Source organism: Cardiocondyla obscurior, linkage group LG01 (genome assembly GCF_019399895.1).
Source record: "Cardiocondyla obscurior isolate alpha-2009 linkage group LG01, Cobs3.1, whole genome shotgun sequence".
Classification (NCBI taxonomy): domain Eukaryota; kingdom Metazoa; phylum Arthropoda; class Insecta; order Hymenoptera; family Formicidae; genus Cardiocondyla; species Cardiocondyla obscurior.
In genome coordinates this window covers 11,097,106-11,120,857 of record NC_091864.1, presented here as the reverse complement: position 1 = coordinate 11,120,857, position 23,752 = coordinate 11,097,106, and the positions used below count along the sequence as shown (strand labels likewise).

General features: G+C 43.1%; 2 protein-coding genes across 7 annotated transcripts in view; one reads left to right on the top strand and one right to left on the bottom strand.

Moving 5' to 3' along the window:
- Window positions 1-274: 274 nt before the first annotated feature.
- Window positions 275-23,752, bottom strand: part of LOC139105825 (paired box protein Pax-6) — an 82,202-nt gene continuing 58,724 nt past the window's right edge. For 3 of the 5 annotated variants that reach the window (XM_070662143.1, XM_070662127.1, XM_070662134.1), the window contains 4 exons: window positions 4,089-4,348; window positions 3,483-3,778; window positions 2,773-3,083; window positions 275-2,290 (listed from right to left, as the gene is read on the bottom strand). In XM_070662143.1, the coding sequence (XP_070518244.1) occupies window positions 2,196-2,290; window positions 2,773-3,083; window positions 3,483-3,778; window positions 4,089-4,348 (962 nt within the window). In that variant the 3' untranslated portion in view covers window positions 275-2,195. Of the gene's footprint in view, window positions 2,291-2,676; window positions 3,084-3,482; window positions 3,779-4,088; window positions 4,349-23,752 lie in introns of all 5 variants that reach the window. The other 2 variants (XR_011546248.1, XM_070662152.1) reach the window with 2 other exon arrangements.
- Window positions 15,511-18,639, top strand: LOC139105867 (uncharacterized). Of its 2 annotated transcripts, none has more exons than XM_070662193.1 (3): window positions 15,511-16,684; window positions 16,837-17,286; window positions 18,075-18,639. In XM_070662193.1, the coding sequence occupies exons 1-3, from the start codon at window positions 16,676-16,678 to the stop codon at window positions 18,522-18,524; spliced, it is 909 nt and encodes a 302-aa protein (XP_070518294.1). In that variant the 5' UTR covers window positions 15,511-16,675; the 3' UTR covers window positions 18,525-18,639. The 2 variants fall into 2 exon arrangements, with proteins under 2 accessions (XP_070518294.1, XP_070518286.1); XM_070662185.1 differs by having other exon boundaries at window positions 16,834-17,286.

Genomic DNA, 23,752 nt, shown 5'->3' with positions numbered 1-23,752 from the left:
TTAATTCAGATCGACAATTTACACCTACAAATATTTTACATATACATATTTCTTTTTTAAATCCCGAAACCATCTTTTCGTGTAAAATTCGTGCTAACTTACATAGAAGTATATAGTGACATTGCGTGTATTGTTGCAATTTATAATATTAATATTATTCGCTGGTTCAACCCTTGGATTTTACTCCCGTTATCCAATATTTCTCTAATTAAAAACGGAAAACTTTTTTTTCCAGAACTCTTCAGGACACACAGAAATTATTTAACGTGCGCAGTTTTATATAGTGCATATTGTTACTTGCTTTTATTGACATATTAATTACAACTTTGTTGTCTAGCATTGATTCAAACTTATCCGTAAGTGTTCATTCTGAAGAAATCCAGGGTTAAATGCGCCGGCAAATCGCAATGGATGACTTTAGTGAGGATTTAGAAAATACATCATGTCTTCGAGTGTAAATTAATTATTAAGTTGAAATAAATATACAATTGTTACATTTGCAAGATAAAATAACGGTCTCTCCTTTGTGTCTCGCTTTCTGTTATTCTTTACGATCGAGAAAGAGAGAAAAAAAGGAAAAACTGAAAATATGAACACGTTTGGGAAGGAGCTGCGCTTGATTTCTAATGGGAAACCGCTTATGACCGTTGCACTTGCCTGCCTACCTGACCAATCAGCATACATGTATGTATGTGGTCGCACGCTTTATTCGAGCGCGTCGCGCGTCGAAACTTCGCAAATATATCTTCCAATTAGAAAACAAACATTGAGAAAACTCTCGATTAAATGCACACACTATTTATTTAGAACGCATAATCACGTGTTTGGCATACCTGGCCTAAGAAAAATCACAATCTGCACGTTCGATCCTTCTTTCTTTTTTTTTCTTTTTTTTTTCTCGAACCTCGCATGAATATAAATTACAAATTGTTTTACCAAGTTATTTAGAGAATCAAAGTCAATTATATATCTATACAAATGACTGCTTTCTCCTTACGATGTACACACAACAAACTCACGTTTACTATCGTCCGGCGCTCTCACTTCACGAATATAAATAACATAATCGACTTAGAAACTATTTTATTTCCTTTCTTGCTACCTATAGAAATTACATCTATGAAACGTCTGCGAATAAAAACTCTTCACGGAGATCCTCGTAAGCGATTATTTCCGCCTTCAATTGTCACGCTAATTATTTTTTACACGTGTTGCACATTGCCGACTATTCGTATCTTCTTTTCCTTCCTTATTCTTTTATCACGTCTCACCGTATCCGATTTTATTTTAAAGACATCTCGGCTCGCACGGAGGTATAATCATATAACTTAAAAGGAGCTTACAATAGGGCGCACATGCGGATGTCTTGAGAGATTTTCCACCTCGCTGATTATTCATGTATTATGTCATAAGACCGCGGATTGTCATTGATTGGTGTATTAATATATCTAATAACGATCGAATTACATTCCGATACATCGAAATCAACAGAGAAGAGCGGCGTCTCCTTGAACATTACGATATCACCAAACGCTATTGGCGAAGAAGTGGACAAACAGCATCAATTGTGTTGTTTGCCTATGGTAAAAACGAAACAGTCATAATCGGGGAAAGCGTCGCAAGTAATAGGTCACAATTTTTTGTTAGCACACGTAAATTTTATTCGACGACGGTAAGGTTCACAATTGCACGAGTACTACGTCGTGGATTGGTTATCAGCTCGTAGAAACAGAGTCGCGATAGAGCCGTTCGGTTGAGAATTAAGCATGGGAGGTTGCAGAGCGAACTTCTGAGATTTTCACGTGATTTTCGTCGTGGTAAGAGTCGACAAATACACAATGACATTTCCCGAGATAGCGCACTCTCTTAGCAAAAAAGTTCTTTTAAATTAAATAAAAAAAAAATTTTTTTTTAATAAAAACGAGAGTGGCGAATACAAATACGGATAGATTAAAACTCGTTTCTCACGTCGAAACTTTGGCTTCAATGAAACGTATGGGTACGATAGCCCTTATTTCGATTTACACTATAAAACTATGATTCATACACAATCGACCGTAAATGCATGATTTTCCGGAGACTTTGCACTCCACGATCGTCGGACTGCGCGTCGTTTCCGACTGCGAGTCGAGAAGCGAGGGAGACGGAGAAGCTTAAGTCTACGGAGACGAGGTCGACATCGACGACCACCACGGTCACTGTAGCCTCGGGGACCAATATTGCGCCGCCATGTCAGGTGCTGGTTGACCTGGCACCGCGATCGGCACACTCACGCCAGGTGATATTAGACCTAAAACAAAAACAAAAAAAATCATGAATGTGTCGACCGCATTCATTGCAAAAGCACCTTGTAATATAAAACTATGGTTATTCAAAGTAACCATTTTTTTTTCTCAGTATATAATATCACATTGCAATTTGTAGCGCGTTTGTTTAACGATGTATGTAAATCACGATTGATCAACATAATAAAATTAACGACGTCGATGAGCGAAGCAGATGATGTGAAGCTGGACGTAAAGCTAGAGTGCTAGATTTGTGTTGGATGTTCGTACACTGAGAGAAATAACTGTATATTTTTCTCAGTGTGAGGCGCAACGAGAAGGTGGTCCGGTCGGACATTTTAGGAGACGATTTTGAGGAGGGAAGGCGACAGAAGCGTGTATAATCCATTACCGGCGAGCTCGATAGCGTGTTATCCATGGTAGCCGTAGTAGTAGTCCATCGGCTAGAGTGCAAGCAGCGAATGCAGTGAGTGCGGTAGACACTCACCGGTCGAGCTGGCGTTCTGATTGTACTGATTGAGGCTCGCCGCGTGGTATGGCTGCGTTGGGCTGCAGGTCGGCCTGGCACCGTATCCCAGGTGCAGGGGCTCGTAGCTCGGCGGTCTCGCGACCCCGCACGAGTAGCCGTTATCGCGTTGCTGGAGACACGCTCCCGGACTAGGTCCGACGGTCATACCCACGGTCATGCCCATCGGACTCATGCCACCACCGGTCGACAGCGAAGACATGCTACTCGTCGTGTGCTGATTCTGCTGGGTTCCGCCCGACATGGTGAAACTCGGCATTGACGTCATCGGGCTGAAAGAAAGCGCAAAATAAGTAATGGAGAACGATACTTCGTTTCGATTGAAGGTGTCTGGGAAGGAAACGTTGCTCGAGCGCGATTGCATCGCCCGCTTTTTACCGTTGAAAGGCCACTGGCGGTGGCGGCTGATAACGCGTTCTACTTTTGTTAATTATTTTTAATTGAGCTTCAAATGTTTCCTATTTATCCTAATATAAAAAATTAGTGGAAAAAATTAGTTTAAAAATAATTTTTTATTTTTTTTATTTTAATGCTGATTAGTTATCTCGATTGGCTCGTTTCGTGAGAAGCGTTTTGGAAAACTGTGCGCGCGTAGCACGCTCATGGTTTTTTCTAGTTGATTAAAAATGAGTGGAAAATGTATATACAGTTACACGATCCTGCGTTCTCACCTGTACGAGTCGGGCATACTGGGTATTCCAGGGTAAACGGCGGTCGGTGCAAACCCGTGATGTATTCTGGGTGGTGAGGGTGGTGCCTGCGGTGGCTGGCTAGCGAGTATCCCCGAGGGTGGCGGTGGCGTTGGGTGGCCAGTACCCACCAAGCTCACGCCGGCAGTGTGCTGTTGCTGCTGTTGTTGCTGCTGTTGTTGTTGCTGCTGCGGCGGCGGCGGTGGCGGATTATCCCTCCGTTGCGTGCGCAATTTCTCCTCACGCCGCCACTTAGCCCGCCGATTCGAAAACCAGACCTGAGTTAGTGAACGAGAAGACAGACGAAGATACAGGTCAATCTCGCTAGGCTACGAATAAATTTCCTACTGGTTTGCAATCGTGAATGATACGGTTCGACACAAAATAAACGTTACTCTTTCTATGAACATTTTTTAGACTCGGTTGTTCCAACTATTTGGCAAATATATCTATCAAAAAAACACGTGTCGATTTTTATTCACCGAAAAGAATTAAGATTAATATATAATTACTTGATAAACATTTTTAAAAAAGTTAGAACAACCTGTCTTTAGTCGTACAGCGTCAAGTATAGCGTTGAATAGTCACCTGTATTCGTGCCTCCGGTAGACCGATCTTGCCGGCGAGTCTCTCGCGAGCGAACACATCCGGGTAGTGCGTTCTCTCAAATTCTTTTTCGAGCGCGTCGATTTGCTCGTTGCTAAAGCTCGTGCGGTTCCTCTGCAGTTTCCTCTTCAGGCGAAGGCGCGCCTGATCGTCATCGGCGCCGCCCGACACGCTGCCGGCGTTACTGTTGTCACCTCCGCTGTTCGTCTCGTCCGAGTGCGCGCCACCCTCCAGCTCGGTTACTGTAATAATAAAACGCATCGTGCATCATTATCAACGCCTTTCGCGTCAACGGCTATTACGGACAATCTCTTCTTTCATCGCGTTATATACCTGCGATAATTTTCGTGCCAAGAGCACTCTTCTCGCGGATTAAGTTTCAAAAGCGGACTTAAATTTAGCGTCGACTTAAACATTACGTCTTACATTTTTAAAATCTTCAGAGTTTGTCTATTTTAATATTTGGCATCAAATAGACTAATCGAAAGCTGCCTCGAGTAATCAAAAATCATAAATCGCAGTGATTTTCATTGGAGCGTCGATAGGAAACTATCTCTTTTCGAGAAGATCTACCGAGCGAGCGAATGTCTTGGAGAAATCTTCTCCAACAACGACATAGAAGGAGGTGTTGTATTATCGATGCCGCCGGCGTGTGCGTGATAACGCGGTGCACGATTTGTGGTTTCGCGGCGCTTATCTACTCCACTTCTCCCTCCCCCTCCCCCTCCTGTAGCTTTCTTATATCAATTCCTACACGCGACGTGCGCTCGCGCGTGCCATCGGTGTGCGTATGTGAACGAGCGAGCGGTATAGGCAGGCGTCGCCGGGTGAACCTTATCGTCGGTTTCTGGGTGAGCGCGTCGAGGCGTCACCGGGTTCGCGCTACGACGACGGGACGAGGGGGAGAAGAGAAGAGGAGACACGGGATAGAGTGAGAAGAGGACGTCGGGGCTTGGGGGCAGTTACAGGCAAGGGGGTGCCTGATAAGACGACGGGCGTTCCGACGCCAGTTGCTGGCCACCTTCCCCCTTCCCCCTCGTGAGATACGCCACTGTCATTCCGCGACTACCTTCTCTCCGCCCGGAGAAACTCTGTTCTAAGTCTAGCTCGATATGACACGTGACACGCCGCTGCTAGCTTCATTAAAGCCTGTTTAATCAAACCTACTATGTACATTTTTTTAAACTTGTATAAAATATTCAACTTGTCTCCTTTACTCGTTCTTATACTTATTGTGCTCAACGTCTGGCGTATCGATTTAAAAGAAATGCTCCAAAATCGGCACATTAAATCTCAAGGTACAAGCGAAAAGTTGAACGTTACGTGGACACCTTATTGATAAGGTAACGATTATCGAAGCGTCACGGGGTGGTATGGCTTATCACGTTTTCCATATATGGCGTCGAATTAGAGAGGCCCGCGAAACTCACGACTCGGAGGAGGTAACGAAAACGCCCGTAATAATCGTCGTATAAGCGGCAAAACCCGGGAATACAACCGCCCCCTTCGCAGCCTCCACCCACGAGTCGCTCGAGGAAATAGCTGGCAGACGGCCACGCTGGTAGCGGCAAAGTTCCCGCGGCTCGACGGAGTTGGCTGCCTCGAACTTCCATCCCCGGCGTACCGAGGAGAATCGAGTGCGACGTTGGCGTACAAGTTCTCCAGCTCCCCTTTCCCTTTTCCCTCCGCGATTTCCGCTTGCTTTACCGCGTCCTCTTCTCGTCCTCGAGCTTCGAATCGCTCCTTCTCGCAGCCGTGCGCTACGAACGATATCCTTAGGGGTAACCCTCCATCAGTATCTGTACGGGGTTAGCGCTACGAGGGTGTCTTTAAGCGGTAATTAAAACCGCCTTAGCCACCCCCCTCATTCTCCCCCGTTTTCCTGTCCCCTTTCTCCTCCACTTTCATCCACCCCCTGCAGAACTCGAGGAGCAAGTTCGGATCTTCGCGGTTGCTGGATCTTGCATCTTTACTATCACGGGGCGAAGTCGCGTCGCTTCTACGCGGTGTACTCGCCAGTTTAACGCCGGCGCGGAGCTCGAGTTATTTGCAGGAAACAATTTGGCGACAGAACACATTTTCCTTTTAAGGCTCGGTGCGTTCGTATACACATAAATTATCTCGGAGTTTTTAGCGACGGCAACGTATCGTCCGCCTGTACCTTTTAATAAACCGAATCTCTAAATCTCAGGGATTCTAAAGGTGTCACGGTACCAAATGTGTTTACATGATAAATAAGCGGAAACGAGAGATAGAGATAGAAAAAGAAGAAGAAGAAGAGAGAGAGAGAAAGAGAGAGAGAGGGAGAGAGAAAGGGAGGGTAGTGGAGAACCCTTCTGAAGTTCATCTCCGTGCTAAAGAACGTTCGGAAGCGGCACGCGGAATTATTTTATCCGTAGAGGGGAATTCTCGCGCGCCATCCAGCATCCAGGCGGCTTCTCGGCCCTCCGTTTCTCCCCCACACCCGGTGTCCTTCACCCCTCGCCCTTCTCTGACTCTGGCCCCAACCAGATCTCATCGTATCTTCCTTCACGAATTATCCACCAACCGGGACCGCCGTGCATTCAAGCGTAATGGCGGAACTATTCGAGGTTTAATCTACCAATGTTGTCGCCAATGCATTCGATATCTGTCTCGCGTGACATTTTTAATAACGTTTTCGCAATAATCCGTGATATAGATATATAACGTAAAACGTAAAAAAGTTTAATTCTATTTTACAAATTAAAAAATATAAATTTCTTATATCCAATATTTTGAGTCGTAATTACGTATTCCAATTATATGTATAATTACAATATTATTAAAATATTATGATTATTATTTAGATTATTATAGCTTTATAACAGATAATGAAATAAAATATAATATAAATGTAAGAAGTGAAATTATCGCGAGGGAGATGAAAAAAGCGAGCTTTTATACTTAATCTTGTACATTTTTTTATTACTTTTATTGTTTTTAAAGCCAAAAGATTTATAGAAAATAAGAACAGTTGTCAGATTCTTAAACCGAAATTGGTTTGCAATTGTTGAAGTGCACCGGATCGTCAAGCAAAACTCGAAAAACCGCGCACACGATTCGAATGGGCAATCGAAAAGCAAGAGAAGAGGCATTTATTAATATCGATAATGAAGTGGTGTGCACTTAGCTAAACGTTTTAAAGTCCGCGCAGGAGTGTCATTGTCGCGAACTTATGGCATTGTGGCAGCCGTATCGGTAGTTTACTTTCAATCGTCGACTCAATCCGTGTCAGGGAAGAAAAATCGCGGCCGGTAAGAATAACAAGAGTGCAGAAACAAAGGATTCTATAGAGCGAGAGGAAGGGAATTGATTTCAAGTGTAACGAAGAAGGACGTTCGAAGGGATTTTTTTTCTCTTTTCTCTCTCTCTTTCAGTAGTTTCTGTTGCCCACGTGGCCCCCTGACTTTACGAGAGTCACTCGAACGAAGGAAATAAAAAATAAAAAAGAAAAAGAACACTTACAGAAGGACTCTCGACTCGCGACCGCTGTCGGCTTCGGGTTGAGATCGTTGCGGGATTAAATTCGTGCGCGCAACCTTTTGACAACGATCGAGGGAAACAATGCAACACTTACGCGCTGGAGCAGGAGCACGCGTAGGTAAATTCGTGCGTGTTGAGCACGACCGATTATGTCGATCAGAACCGAGCAAAGTGGCAAGCGCGAAGTGACCAATTTTTAAACGCGAGCTTCGCCGAGGCGTGATAAATGCGGCGCGTTTCGTCGATCCTAAAGAAAAACGACGCTTCGCGGCTCGTGCAATGAAGAGAAGCTTTCTTTTCGAGGCTGGGTGATAAATTCATCTCGGATAATTAGTTCTTAAGTCGCGTTAAAATCTTGTTAATTGTAATTGAATGACTATAAAATGTCTCTTGACTTATTTTCCATATTCTATTTTTTTATATGTATATATATTCTTAATCTCTTTATTCACTACATTCTCACAAATGTTCGATATAACTGGGTCTTCAGAATTTAAATAGTCAACCATAGACTTGCCACTTTAGGGTCTTTTTCGCGCAAAAGAAACAATACCGGTCTACCAAGCGCGTCAGGGTTGCAGACATCGAGTGCCAAGATCGAAGCACGAGAAAAGGTGGGACACGCGGAGAGGAAAAAGCCCCCGGTGAAAGAGACCAGATGTACTCTGCGTCGAATGGCGTCAGAATGGCAGCGATGATACAGATGTTACGCGCATATATGTTAGTGCTCGCTCAGGCGGATAAGAGTCAACGTCGGTGCGGAAAACCCGACGTCCATTACTATTAGGGGGCCCGGCTAATAACGCGTAATGCCAACCACGGCCGCCTTTTTTTCTTCGCGCATTTTTATTAGCCCCATTTTTATTATCCCTCCTCGTTCGCGTGACGCCATAGGTGCGCGAAAAGGAACATAGGACACGGGACCACCCGTTTCCGACACCTCGCACCCCTCTGGATCACGATTATCGTTTTTAACCCGACTAGAAAAGCCAGTCGGTGACAATGGCCAGCCATGATGCGTTAGCAACGGCCATCCAGATGTCGTAAAAATGGTACGAGAAGGGCGGGAATGGCTAGAAGAACGCGGGAAAGAACGCGAATATATTATGGACCGAAATTAAATAAAACTGTAATATAAACAATGCATATCTCAACATGATTATCTGGTTAATTAATTTTTAATCCTCTTAGTTATTACTCCGGTTAAAGTTATAAATTCCTTATAAGTTCAAATAGCACATTTTTCCCTGCGAATAAAAAATCTAACGATGAAACGTGTGCCGAGATTTTTAATTCCATTGTTAAATCATAGACTTAATAAAGTCATTATTACTGCTAAACTCGATTAAAACTACAATATCGTTGATATTGTCGTAAACAAGTTCAAAAAGAATTGCGAATGAAATTTTACTCTAAGGGATGTTTTGGAAGTGGCATAAGGGCACGACGAGGGATGAAAGACGGCCCTCCGCTGCAAAATTGTTATCGTATCGCTGAGAGAGGATAGGAATAAGGGGTATAATCCGGCTCGACCCGGTGCCTAATCCCACGGACAAATTTATTGGATTTTCCGTCCCTTAAAGCCGAATGTGTGCCGAACTTTCGAACGCGTACTTGCTGGAAATGTATTTCGTGGATTAGGAATTCGCGCCGCCTCTCAGCCGAGAACGTTAAATGTTGCGTGACAACGTTACGTTATTCGCGAAGAATAAAGTGCGCGAAATATATTAACTTTGCGATAATTTTTACGTTTATATTCTTAATTTAATAATTCTTATTACGTTCTAAGTTATCTATTATATGAAACACTAAGTTACAATAATCAAATTCTAATTACTATCTATACAATAAATTTTTTAAATGCTTTAAAATTGATACATTAGTCGTGACGTGCGAGCAAAAAGGAACAGAGCGGCTGGAGTGGCGTGCCATTTAAGGGTTAACAGAGCGGCGCAGGTGAATGTTCCGCCGTTCAATTTGGTCGGCGACGCCGTCGCGATTAACAGTGTCGAGTAATTCGATATAAAGCCGTGACAACGGCCGTGTAAAGTCGTATTCAAAGGGTTTAGCGCGTTCACTAGCTCGTCGATGACGCGCTCGCCGCGCGAGAACGGCGGACGAGTTCCGGGCGGAACGGGCGCTCTCCAGCCGTGTTAAATGGCCGGAAAGAAACGAGGTGTCGACCCCGGGCTGGATTAAAGGCTAAGCGGTGGAATATGGACCGTGGTGCCGAGCGTGCACAAGCGGTACCAGCACGCGTGTGCGCCGATACAGATACCGGTAGCCAGCGGTACGTGAACGCGAAGGGATTGCACGCGTGTCCGACGCGCCCTCATTTGCATACGCTCTGATTTAATACACCCGCGTTCGTCGATATACATTGAGAGAAAAGTATAGTTATATATTTCGGACTCGACCAGAATTTTGTGATATTTCTAACAAATAAATATAGTTAACTCAACCATTATAATAATGAAAATGATTAAGTCAACTACATTTATGGTGTAAAGTAAAGTATTATAAAATTATTGTAGAGACTGAGTTCTTCTCCCAGTTTAGAGGCGCGGGAAGGAGTTTGAGAATCGATCAAGCGAACGGGCGGGCAGGATCCGTAGAGAAGGCGCATGAAACCAAGCAAGGACCAAGCGGGCGACGTAGAAAGGAAAATATTGGAAACTCCATTAGCGGCGGTGCAACCAGCCGTACACCGGAATACATAAGCAGCTCTAAAGAGGGAGAAAGCGGCAGATGAAGAGAGCACGATTGTAGGGAAGCGGCGGTACAGCTATGGGGATTATTACGCGATTCATTTGTAACATTCCCTTCCCGTTCCTAGCAACCATCGTTGCGTCTCCCTTTCTTCGGGTCCGATCTTTTTCCCGCCTCATCTCGACGGAAATCTGCCGAATCTTCTTGACCGCGCGTATATTACGTGAGCATATTTCACCTTGTCGTTAAATATTTCTCGCGGCTGTTACGGTGCCTGGTCGGGCGGCACGCTAATTCGCCTCTTCTTAATTTAACCCGTCGCGCGGAACAACGGATCGCCAGCTACTAAACGCCGTGAAATCACTCGGCGATAACGCGAATCTCGCGGCGCACGGAACTCACGCGATTATTTCCGGCCTCTTGAGCCGCGATGTACTTTTGCAAGTTTTGCCTCTTCGAGATTTTCGCACCCCTCCGCCATATCTTTCTTCTCTTCTTCCTTTCTCACAATCAGTTGAGCGATGCGGTTAAACTCCGTTTACGCATGACGCGTCCAGTTCCTCTCTTGCCGATTTTCTCGAGGCTTTTCTCAAATCGCGAAATACTGACGCTGAACCAGTTACCTTCTTTTATTGCAAGATGATTTCGATAGTTCTCGTTTTAATACTCTCGTTATGTAAATATTAATTTTAATGATTAATAATTGAATAGTTTTCAAGCAGATTTTTCAATCTTATAATACGGAGATAAAATATCCGAGTGGAAATTTATTTAGCTAATTTGATTTTTCAGCTAGTGGTTAGATCGTGCAGATTAAATATATTTCTTAACTAGTGACTAGCTGTAAATTATAAGAAAGTATTATTTAGTGACTATCTTCATAAAGTTTAATTATCATTTAAAAAAGAAAGAAATAATATCTGTCTAGTATCGATCGTCTAGTCACTGTCCAGCGTGGACCATGTATCAAAATAAATATCTAAACGTTTTTCACCGCGTACTAGTCTACTGTTGTGAGCTGATCTTATGCAACGTTCGACTGCCGAATTCGCCGGGCAAATTGGTTCTTGCCGTTCACCGCCCGCGCGTTCTCCACCATGCGAACTTAGAGCGCGAGGCCTACCGGCCAGATGTCACACACGCACGTATTCACGCTACCGCGGCGATCTGCGGGACCGGCGAACAGCACTTTCGGCAGTCGAACACGTGTTGAATAGGTCAAGACGTGCAATAGACTAGTACGCGGCAAAAAAGTTTAGAATCGAATTTTTCTAGCACGTTATTGCCAGGAATAATGTTCTAGTACCTAGATTTCTTGAGCGTTACATTTCTGGCTCGGTGCTGGACAGTTTTGCTAGATAGCCACGAGACGAACCACGAATTGGCTAGCTAATTATTAGATAACGGTGGGACTCAATTTCCACTCGGGTATACTCTTAAATATTTTTGTCACTTTTTTAAAAGAAAAATGTTATACAGTGGAACGGTTATATGCAAAGATCGAAGTTATGCTGACTTTTAATCAGCATTATATCAACTATAAAATAGCGAAGTTAGAACCAATTTTGTTGAAAGCCATTTTTCTCAAGAATCGCAGAGTTCTTTCGCGGGAACGAGAATAATGCTTAATCCAGCTGATGCGAAAGTTCAAAATTAAAGTCGTATTGCCAACCGCGACGCTACAAGTCGCGTGCGACGGGCGACCGGAATGTAAATCAAAAGCGGTTTCGAAACTTCTCCCCGATAGTTAAATGCGGCGCGGTGGCGGCGGCGAAGGCCTTAATTCGTTTACGACTTGCAAAACGAGCCTTCTGGGAGCGCGCAACTGGTAGCCAAACAGTTTGCACGCTGTCACGCACCCTCGTGGTATTCGTGAGTCCCAAGGGTGTCGCTGACAAAATAAAATCGCGCTCTGGTTTTACTCCGTCGACGGCTCGGCAATAAAATATTCAAGAATTCAATCAAACGATCTAACCGAGAGTATTAGAGGTTTCTAATACGTAATTTAACTCAATACCTGTATAAATTGTTTACGATTACTTGCAGCTGTTTATTTTAGTTTATTACTAAAAATAAAATTTTTTTTTTTTAATAAAGAATAATTAATAATAAATAAAATGTGGAAAAGTAAATAAAATATTGGAAATTTCAAGAACTTTATTTCTCCACTATATCATATTATTTCTAATTGACTTATGTTTAGAGTTAGCTCATAAAATTCGTCATCCCCTAACGAAGATGCAAGTATTCGTATATTCGCGGATCTTTTGAATGCGTAATTATTCAAATAGAATGCCTATATTGCGTGCAGATTGGCTAATCTATTTCCTCAGAGGTATATATGGTGAATCAAAAAAGACACCTCGGCCATTGTAAGTCGATGCAAATGTGACAAGCGTCGCGTTTCTGATTACAACACGTCTTTTATAGCGGATTGCTAAGAGATCTCATTACGTTCCGTAGGTGTAAGCTTTCTACGAAGAAAACAGTAAAACTCAAAAACGAAAGATGGATCGCGCAATTAATCCATTTTCAGAGATGACATTCTAACTATTTTTTCTTTCATATTAACATCTTTCCATTAAAATTATAAATTATATGCACATTAATATCGCCGCCTTGTTCTCCTGAGATAATCATGTTAAATGTGAAACATGCCCAACGAGTCGATCATCTCCCTTTATCTGGCTGGCGATGATAGACGCAAAATTGCAGCGGAAACAAGGCTCGCACGCAACAACGAGAACGGTGTTGTTTCGCGCTCCCCGGAGGGATCTGATTGCAAACGAATGCGGCAGGGTTACGGTCTCCCTTCATAGACGATTAATCCAGTTTACTCGCAGACGTTACCTCGCCATGGGGTTCTTGTAAGCCGAGAATCCGCACAAACGCGTCCCTCCCGCGCTTAAACATATTCAATTACGGTACTCGAACCTACGGCGCCGTCCTCTCTCCCACCTTCTCTATCTCGTCTTTCCGCTTTCATTCACTTCGCGCGGACCAAGTTTCGACTTTCCGACTGCCGTTTCAATGGCTTTTCAAAGCCACAGATTCGCAAACTGGCGACCTTCGATAATAGCCGATAAATTCCCTGGTCTACGAACTTCTCTGAGATATACATTGCTTTGGACTGTCGACTCTTCGATAATTACAAAACCCTTCAATAGCATCCGCATTGTAATAAAGAAAATTTTTTAATAATTTATAATTAACGACAATGTGTTGAGCGTTAAATTTTCCCTGCATTGTCATCGACATTTTAGTCTGTTGAAACTAGTGGGCTGCATACAAACGAGTGAATGAATTTTAATGAAGCACGTACATACATATACGTATACGCGATCGAAATGTGTTGCATATTATGTATATGCGTGAGTTATGTTGATTATATTTCGGACCGTGGAGAAAAGTTTAAGTGTTTCTTCTATTGCAATTAATAGATTTTTTACTTTAATTCTTTTTAACCCTTCGCTGTGCGCGTGGGGTGTTTTTTGCACCCTAAACGTCTAAAAAAACTTACAAACTTCTAAATATATTTTAATATAAATTCCTTTTTTTTTTATAAAGAAAACGTTAAACTTGAATGTCTGATTTATTTAATATATTCTAAGATGTGTATAACGATTAATATTAAACGGAAAAAAGGAAGTACTAATTAATTAATTTTTTATAGTGTAAATAACGCATGGTGTAATATACACTCTGCGCGCGTTTCATGTTTTAATATAGCTGAAAGGTTAAAAATATATAAAGCATCGAATGCTGCACAGTATACAATAATAATAACTAAAATCAAAGCTGCCGAAAGCTCTCGATGCAAAAATCAGGAGGTCACGATTTCATGATGTTTCCCGATGTTCTCCACTATCGAGCGGTCATGCCAGAGTTAGATGATGGACCAAGAATGGAAATAAATATAGGATAGAGCAACAACAGCAAGAGAGAAAAGAGAGAAAAGAAGAACCAAGAGAGGAGAGAAAAGAGAGAGAGAACGAAAAATTGGGAAAGAAAAGGGTCACAATATAGGGGCAGAGGGTGCAGAACGAGAGAGGAAAAGAGAGTTAAGCCTGCAGGGTGCAGACAGAGGCACCAGAGCAGCGGCAGGCAGCGGCGAGCAACCAGCAGCAGCAGCAGCGCAAAGCGAAAGCACGAGGGAGACAGGCATCTCGCCCTTCTTTTGTCCCTGGGCTTCGGCCCGATATTGAAATGGAGTCGTTTGAGTGTGAATAATTTGCTTTGCCCGGGCCCACCCCTCCGCCGCCACCGTCGTGCCGTCCCTCTTCTTTGCCGCTCTCGGCCCGGCGCGACTACCGCCGTGATCAGCCCCCTCGTGTACCCTCAGCACCCCTCGTGGTTCCCGTCAACCTCGCTGCAGGCCGCGCTATTTCGCGTCGCGCCGAAGAGAGCGCATCGTGATTCTCATAGACCTACGAATCGAGCTCTGCTTTTCTTCATGGAACTCGAATGTAATTTTTCGAGAAACGCGCGCCATTAAAAACGTATTTGAACGGAAGGACTTAAATGCGATATCTTATTAAATTATCTTGATGATCCATGTATAGGTAAGTTTCAAAAAGACAAATACCTGATAAAATCGAATGTCAATCTTGTGATTACGACATTTAGTATATTAAAATAATTGAGATTTAAGAAGCTATCAAACGACGCTAAAAAATGTATCCAAAAGATTTTTCGCTTTAGTAACAAAGCATTAAATTCAATATTTCCGTATGCGTTAAATTTAAAATGCATCTCAAACGCAATGCCTTCTGCTCGCAAAACCATGAAAGTGATCACCTTGGATCGCGTTGAATTAATCTCCGGAATGTGCTGCCGGACACGACTTGCTCGAAAATCAGCATGATGAATTCCGATTAGAAATCTCCTCTCGCGCGAGCGAACCTGACACCGATCGGCGAAACGTATCTCGAGGTAAAGCGACGCCGAACATTATAAATTCCGAGCTATTTGTCGCGATCGATCGGTCGAAAGGACCCTGGCTGTCCCGATTGTCCCAAACGTGACGCATCGGGAACGATTGGCGTTCTTTATTTCTCGGATGCTGGTCAGATCGGGCACGCCGGTGAATTGATTAGCGCGAGTCATTGTCACGCGTCGTCGTCGCGGTTCGTCAGCGAGATCCGTGCGTGGAATGGTCGACGACACGCATGCCACGAATGTCGAGTCGGGGTCCAAGTCGCGACGACGTAATCGTCGCATAACGCGACCTTGCTTCAACCCGCGAGACGCATTGCTGCCCGGTCACGAACGGATGAGAGTGTCGATGATGGATTAGACGAGTCGGAGACGCTTCCCTTTTAAATTTAAATGACAAAAAAAAAATAGGTGCAAAATAAAATTCGGCAATGAACGGCAACGAACGCTTTTTCTTTTTGCGTGGGCAAAATGTGCTTGTTTTGTAAATTGTAAAGAGTTTATCTGAATAAAAATGTATCGAAATGTATAAATAATAACGCGACGCGAATAGTAAAAAGTCTTAGGCTTCAATTAACTTCGATTAAGCTGCCTCGCTGGAAATGCTGACACTCGAACGAGATGCTTTTTTGATCGTTTTATTTCTATTTTATTTTACTCAAATCTCGGAATCTAACGGATTAATTTTTAAAGCATTTTTTTATATGTCAAATATTACGAAACAAATATATGTCGGATATATTTGATAAAAAAAATTTCAAAAGTTCCAATTTTTGGAAATAGTTTTACGTTACCATAACTCATTGTTCTAGTTGAGGGTTAAATCTGTTTCGTTTCTAAAATTTGTTACGCGCTTCTATCAAGCTACGTATTCGCACAATTTCATCTCGCACTGTTAGCTAAAAAATAATTCAACAAATTTATTATAAAAATAGACTCTCAACGCTTTTACACTCACCGTTTCGCGGCAAAAGTGGCGGAATCTTCGGTGCCTACACGTTCAATCCGTTTCAAATTTAATCGTCGATGGGACAGAAGCGCGATTTCTCTCGCTTCGTGCGCCCGGAACAAATACAACGTGCGAAAAGACGGAATTTGAAGCCGAGGTGGAGAAGAAGGATGAAGAAGGCGGTACACGGCGAGCGTTGAAGAGCGTTGCTTTTGTTGAAAAGGCGCCCGCTCGCCGACAAAGACGAAGGTGAACGCGGCCGAATGATGAGCCAACAACGATCGAGGATTCATCAGCTTCTTTTAAGAGGCCAATGTCACTTGTCGACCGGTGAACGCGTCGCTACCCCGGCCGTAAGAAATCCTCCTTAGACATGCAGAGCACATACGAGATGTCGTGTATATAATCTACCGGCGGCGGATGGCGGAATTCAGTCAGCTCGTCAACGTAACCGATCAGCTACCTGTACAACATGATGAAGGTAGCCATCGATTTATTATCTAATAATAAATCTCTAGTTTTCAGAACAATTGCCGTCAACGTAAAGAAACCGATCGTGCGATTTATCCGAAAACCTTTTTTTTCTTCTTTTCTTTTTAATATAATAATGAGAGGATTAATTTTCGAAAGCAGGTACTCAGCATTGTTCTTTTGGCCGCCGTGGTCCTTGCCGAGCCACCACGATACCGCCAGCAACAGAGGCAGTATTACTTTGCCCGGCAGCAGGATGAGACTGCGCCTTACGCCGCGTCTGGCTGGAAACCAGCGGGACCCTCCTTTGATCTTCCTCAAAGGCAATCCCAGCAGTACGAGGCACCAAGCGCGCTCCAACAGCAGTACGGAGCACCGAACAACGCTCCTCAGCAGCAGTATGGAACGCCGAGCGGTTCTCAGCAACAGTACGGTGCACCGAACAACGCTCCTCAACAATATGGAGGACCAAGTGCACCCCGACAATACGGGACACCGGCTAATCCTCGTCGAGAATATGGAGAACCGGAGGAATCTACGACCGAGACGACCAACACTACCGACCAGGAAGAGGTGTCCACTGTTCAAGGCATCACTGACAATGAATCTGACGTAAGTAAAGCACTTTCTTTTTTTTTTTAATTTAAAACTTCAGATAAAAAAACAAGTTCTATTAATCGATAAATTTTTATCGATAAATTTTTAATATTATTTTATTTTATATATTTTTATTTTTTTTAATTCTTTTATTATTATTATTAGAGTGCTTTAACGTTACGTAACTTAGATTTATCGTCTCGTTTTGGGAAAGAGAAGGCACTGGACCGTCGGAGTTGGCATGCGAGCTTACACGAGGGCGGAGGCGGTTTTCGGAATTTAAATCGTACCGGCGCGGCGCGCCGAGACTTCTCTTTTTCAGTCTTCAACGCTCGCTCGTGTTCGTCGTTTCTCCCGTTCGTTCTAACGACATTAGTATTCGAGACGTCGTTTACTTTCGATCGCGGGTCTCAAGCACGTGTGTGTCCGTACCAAATTCAAAGACTTTGACGTGACACAATCCATAAGGCATTCATCCGTGATTCGAGGTCGTCTGCGAGCCTACGTCTTGTTTGGAGAAATATCGGTAGAGAAGAGGAAACAAAAGTTCTTTTCGCGGAAAAATAAAAAATTATTTAATAATTATTTAATAATATAAAACTCAATGAGGAAATTCTTACTTTGTTTTTTTAACGTTGCCACGTACGCGCTCTTTCAACTTTTATGAACATTTTTAATTTGCAAAACTTTGTTTCTCTCTTTTCCTATTTGCTTCTTTTTTTGCCTATCTAATTAATAATCTTTTTTTCAACTAGAAAATTTTTTAGGAGATAAATGATTAATTATAACGTTACTTTTCTCAGTCCGAGCCCGTAAACGCGGTGAACGAGCTCGGAGATGAAAACGCGGACGATAAGCAGAAGCAGCCTCAGCAATCGGGAGAATACTACGTGGCGCTTCCCGACGGACGTCTCCAACGCGTGCAGTACATCAGCCGTCAGGACGTTGAAGCCATGAAATACTTCGCCAAGATCCGTGCCGAGAACGTCGAGCCTCTTCGCGGTCCGATCTACGCGTACGCGCCTCTGCAGAAGCTGCAAGTCGTGCCGGCCGGTCTACAGCTGTCGGTCGCCCCGGCCTCCTCCGCGGACACCAAGCCACAGAAACTCGAGATCGAACCCGTGGCCGCGCAGGTGCAGTACCAGTACGACAGCCCTTCGCGCGTGATACCCTTAGCCAACCCTCTTAGCGCAGCCTATACGAACTATCAGGCGCCGGCGGCCGAGTCGAGATTCCTTCTTACTTTCCAGTGACTTAAACGCAACAATCCGACCGACCTCTGCATGCACTGTACACGTCGCTAGATTAAGCGCGTTAACAATTAGACTAACACAAGCTGACATCGCAATAAAGTTGATCGTAACGAAATGTCTCGCAGTCTTTAACCCATAAGCCCTCGTTTTTTTGAAAACTTTTGAAGAAGTCGACGAAATAATTGACAAAGTCGAATGCGCGACAATTGATAATTTTATAGGAATTTGTCTCGTATGAAAGCCGCCTCAATAGATGCGATATCTTTCTACAGCGAGATCGCAGTCGAGCAAGTTTCTCCAGTGCGAGATCGCGAACGCCAAAAGTGGACGTATCGGCGAGATAAAGAGAAAGAAGAGAAGAGGGGCGAGGGAGCGAGACTCGCCGGCATGTAGACGTGCCTAACCGCAAAATTCCAGAAATTTAATATCTCGCTTGGCGCAACCGGCAGCAAGGCTGGGCGTTTCATAAGTTCACTCCAACGCAACCAATCCCCCAGAATTCTCCCAAAATTCTACCAGCCGGCGTTTCAACCCCGCGCGATCCTCCGCTCACCGCCGGTGCCTCCCTTCGTTGGTTCTTCTCTCTCTTTACTGTGACGACTAGCGCACGTCTTGGATCTTCTTTGCTATATCGGCCTGCAACTTTGAGGGAATGCGAAAACCTCCGTGGAACATTCACACGTTTCGTACACGTTTACATTGCGACTCGGATAGATTCGGTATAACAGATCCCGTAAATTTGCAAATTCCTGAGTTTCCTTCCCTTGCCTAGCTATGACTAACAATTTCATGAAACGCTTTATCCCTGATTTATGCGTTAAATTCATCAGAAAACACATACGAGGTGAACTACGATTTCTCGATGGTAAATGAAGCGAATCAAGTAAGGAATTGCATTAAAAAAATTGACGGAGCGGCTTGAAAATAACAGAAGCCGTAGGTCCAACCGGCGCCAGCTGTGCTACGAGGTACTCTATACCGCGCGTAATTAGGGCGCGGTTAGTGAAAACTTTTAATTAAGGTTCACCGGCAACAAACCGCCCTAAGAATTTCGGTGGACCACGCGATTCGATGGTGAACAAAAGGTAACCCTCAACGGTAAGTAGCCCAAAGAGGCACAGACGTCTTCCCCGGGGAGGTCGAGAGATTTCATCGATGACGTAATCGACCGATTAATTAATCCGGTCAAGCGGTCGAGCCCAATTAAATCCGATCGACTTGAGAGCGCGCGCGACCGGCCAGGGCAATCTCCGCGTAGACGAGTTTCTTCGCGGGGAAACTTGGCTTGCGAGATGCGTCTAATCCCTTTGCACGCTCCTTTGGCCGCCGTTTCTCGCCGGAAGCACCGGGGAATCGCTTCGGAAAACAAAGTTTCTGTCGGTCGCCTTTCCACGCTCCCCACCGTTCGTCGATTTCCCGCTTCTCTGCGTCTCGTCGAGCGTGGAAAGCGTCCCCGAGAGCCGAGCAGCCGGTGCACCCTTCTTCCCACGGGATATTAATTTTTCGGCAAGTTGCCGCCGTTCCCTCTTCCCCCGTTACTCGCCGTTTTCTCTTTACCTCGTTATCTTTTCGCGCAATGCTCTGTTTCTTTGTTTTTTTTTTGTGTGCTACTTCCGGTTTAACACGATTGCGCGACTTCTATCCCCGTTGCCAAGCTTTAATGAAATTATTTTTTTGCGAGAGTGACTTAATACCGTCTCGCAATATTTGCCTCTAATTAAAAAAAATTCTATGATAAAAAAATACTTTATTGTGTAATTTTCAATTTGAGAATTAATCTATAAATAAATTTTTTTTAAATAATTGAAATTTTTCTATTAAAATTTGTATATAAGTTAATAATAAAATGTTTCGTTAATATTCAATCTTTTCCGCAAGGAAAATCCTAGATAATCCTTTAGTCTGCATGCGATTTTAAAGTGAAAAGTTTATCTTCATAATTTTTTCAACACTCAATTACATCGTCGTGTGAATAGATAAATTGAAAAGATGAGTCTTGTATTAACTGGAAAAAATTTGGCGAGTTTACTCGGTAATAATCCGCTCCATGCGCTTAATAGACAAAAAATTAATTAAACGTTTAAAAGAAAAAAATAATAAATATTAATTTAACGTCATATTAACCAAATTATGACAAACTGACATGATTTCATTATTACAATTAAATCAATATATATTTTATAATATAATATATAATTAATATATTATTTTGATATTATTCTAATTAACTACAGTTTTTGAATACCTATTAAAACAAAAATCATTTATCGCGAGTATGATTTTTGATCCACGAAAAATAAAGGACACGATAACAATTTCGGAGTACCTGATGAGAGCCACGACGGAAAAGGCAGAGTTGCGGAGGAATAACGTCAATAAAAATGAATCGGAGAAGGAGCAGGAACAAAGAGGAGAAAGGTCGCGACGGAAGGAGGCGGGGTAAACGCTAAGAAAAGTCGGGGGTCGCGCGGAGTCCCCGTGGCGGTAGACGTCGAACCGCGCATTTACGAGGGTAACTTTCGCGGTTCCCGTGCGGTTACGAGGGGGAGAAGCGTCTCATGCGTGTTTTCGCGTACGCGGACGTGACGTACACCGCGGGCCGTCCGTTTGTTAAGCTCGGCCCAGGTTGCACGGTGCCGAGTTAAGAAAATAGCGGGAGGCCCCCGCAGCGTCCTGGGAACGTCGCCAATTCGATGTCCTCGGATTCTCAGGACTCCAGAGAAAAGAAACACGAGCGTGTTCCGTTTACAGCCGGTTTAAAATAGTTAACGATAACGTTGAATCTTTTATCTTATTTCCCTTCATGAAAAATGTTTCGCCTGAATATCTTTTTTTTTTCTTTCTTTTTCTATTATATATCATTATGTTAAATACATAAAAAAAAAAAAAAAAAAAAAAACAAAATGTTCAAGTAACATCAATTTGATAATACGTCTGATTTTTCTAGCTCGTGTTGCACAATGATCGCCTTAATTTACATCGGCAATGACAGCTATTATTCTATATGCAACTCGCTCGTAATATTTCGTTTTTCGTTGTTTCTCGTAGTCTTCTTACTTTTCTTCCCGGGAATTCTTCGCACGACCCCACGCCGCGTGAAGGGTCGCAAAGACAAGAATAAAAAAGATGGCAGAGAGATGGGGGAGAGGAGAGCGGAACCGTTCGCGCGTTCTATACGCCGCCATCGATAGTGATTGAAGATCCCCCGTCGACAGGCACGTCGAACTCTTTTCGGCCCTCTCGAAGTCGGCACCTGCTTTCGTTCGCAACGACAACGATGACGGCGACACCGACCTTTGTGATCCTTCTTCTCTGTGTTTGCCATGTATTCCGCGCGCAGTTTTCGCAAGCTGCACATATCGCCCGTGAATACGAACGTGCGTGTATGCGCGGATATTGTCCGTGGCGAATGAACGCATTGCGTCACAGGGCATGTCGATATTGCATCGGGAGGGGGTATGGAAAACAATGAGGCGAGAGAGAAGTCGCTCTTTGATTAATATCGGTGAATTAATATAGAACTTCAAAGAAGGGCACGCGTCGGTATTTGAAAACGCGGAACTAGTCACTACGCGACAAAGTGTGGCTCCAAATTAAAATATTCTGGTGTATAGCAAAACAGTAATTTCGTTGGTATAAATAGGCTTTTGAGTATATATCAATTTTACTTAGAAATTAATTTTTTCTTTAGACCAAATTTTTTTTTAGATAAAAATTTAAAATTTAAAGTTATTATTGATTGGAATAATAAAATAAAATTAATAATACTATAAAATTAAATATTTGACTTAAAATTCTAAGACTGTTAATTATAATTATAATTTTAAAATGTGAGTCGCGTATTATATTACGTGTTTGTTTAAATATATAATTTTACTTTTCAAAGCATAAATTAATAGTTCTGCAAAAAGAGATTCAGACCAATGGAAAATTTTCTTTTCCAAGATGAATAAAGAGTATGACTATATTCAGTTCGTATCAGGTCGATCGCGAAATGGTATTATATGAAATTCAGCACGCATAAAGACTATAATTCAAGCGACGGGTAAAGCGCGATAAGTGTGACTTCGCAATGCCGAAGCATTATGTAAGCTGCGTAGGTGATTGATCGGCGACTCGAGATCTTATGTAATTCGTTGTTCGTTGACAACGTATAATCACACATAAATATATTTTTTTCTTGTTTCCACAACTTTTGTAATAACATTTCATATTAATTATATTAATTTAATAATTTGTCGTTTTTATATTTTTGCAAACGCACATGCAAACATATTTAAAATTATTTTGTGCGTGCTTGTCTTGTGTAAATTTATTTAGAAAAACGCTTGAATCAAATACATCTTCGTATTAAGTTTCGATGTTGCAAAAAACGCGATGGAATTCTGAATAAGCTACTCGATTCCGAGGGACTTGTAACGAATTTCGAAGACGCGTTTACCGTAGGTTGAAATTCTTTTATATGGGGTCTCACTTGAAAAACGGAGGTTTGGTTCAAATCTCGGGTTCTCTCACCGACCTGCCCGCCCATCTAACCTCGTGAAAAACGCGAATTTAGGCTTGGTGTGCCTTTTATACTAAACGCCTATATTTCTTGACTTCTTAAGCTCGTCTTACAACCGATAAAAAAAAATAGTTTGCGATAAAACTCACAATGAAATTGTTTAGACTGTTTTAAAGAAAAAAATGACGTAAGTTTGTCATAATTTAGTAAAACGTCATATACTGATATTATTTTAACTTTTTATTTTTTTTTAAATTGCTTGGTCCACAGGGCGTTACTTCTAAAAATAACCGAGATCTATCGCAGATGCGTCGGCGAGGTTTCGTCGGTGTAAAAGAAGCTTTATGCACGGCGCGCATATCCCGGCATTATTCATACACTCGTCACGTATGGAAAGTTGAGCCCTTCCCTCCATTTCCCTCCCGTAGACAAAGCGAGACGAGAGTGGGTACTCGTTCGTGTGAACGTTGCCTAAAAGAGCGCCGGTCGACGTGTCGCGCCGGCTTCTGTGTGTGGCGTGTATATCGATTGGCATTACAAGGCAGATCAGTCAACCCTACCCGCGTGTCTCGCCGAGGGGTTGAAGGAAGCGGCGTGCAAGGAAAGAGATCTCCGCCTTGATGCGCGCCCCCTCCTCCCTCCTTCTCGCTCTCTTTCTTCTTCTCTCCTCGTCGAGACACTTTGTCACCTTCTCGGGCATCGGATCTCTCTCCCCTTACCCCTC

Coding starts and splice junctions, on each gene's coding strand:
- LOC139105867 (XM_070662185.1), top strand. Junction 17,287..18,074: donor TCACTGACAATGAATCTGAC/GTAAGTAAAGCA, acceptor TACTTTTCTCAG/TCCGAGCCCGTAAACGCGGT.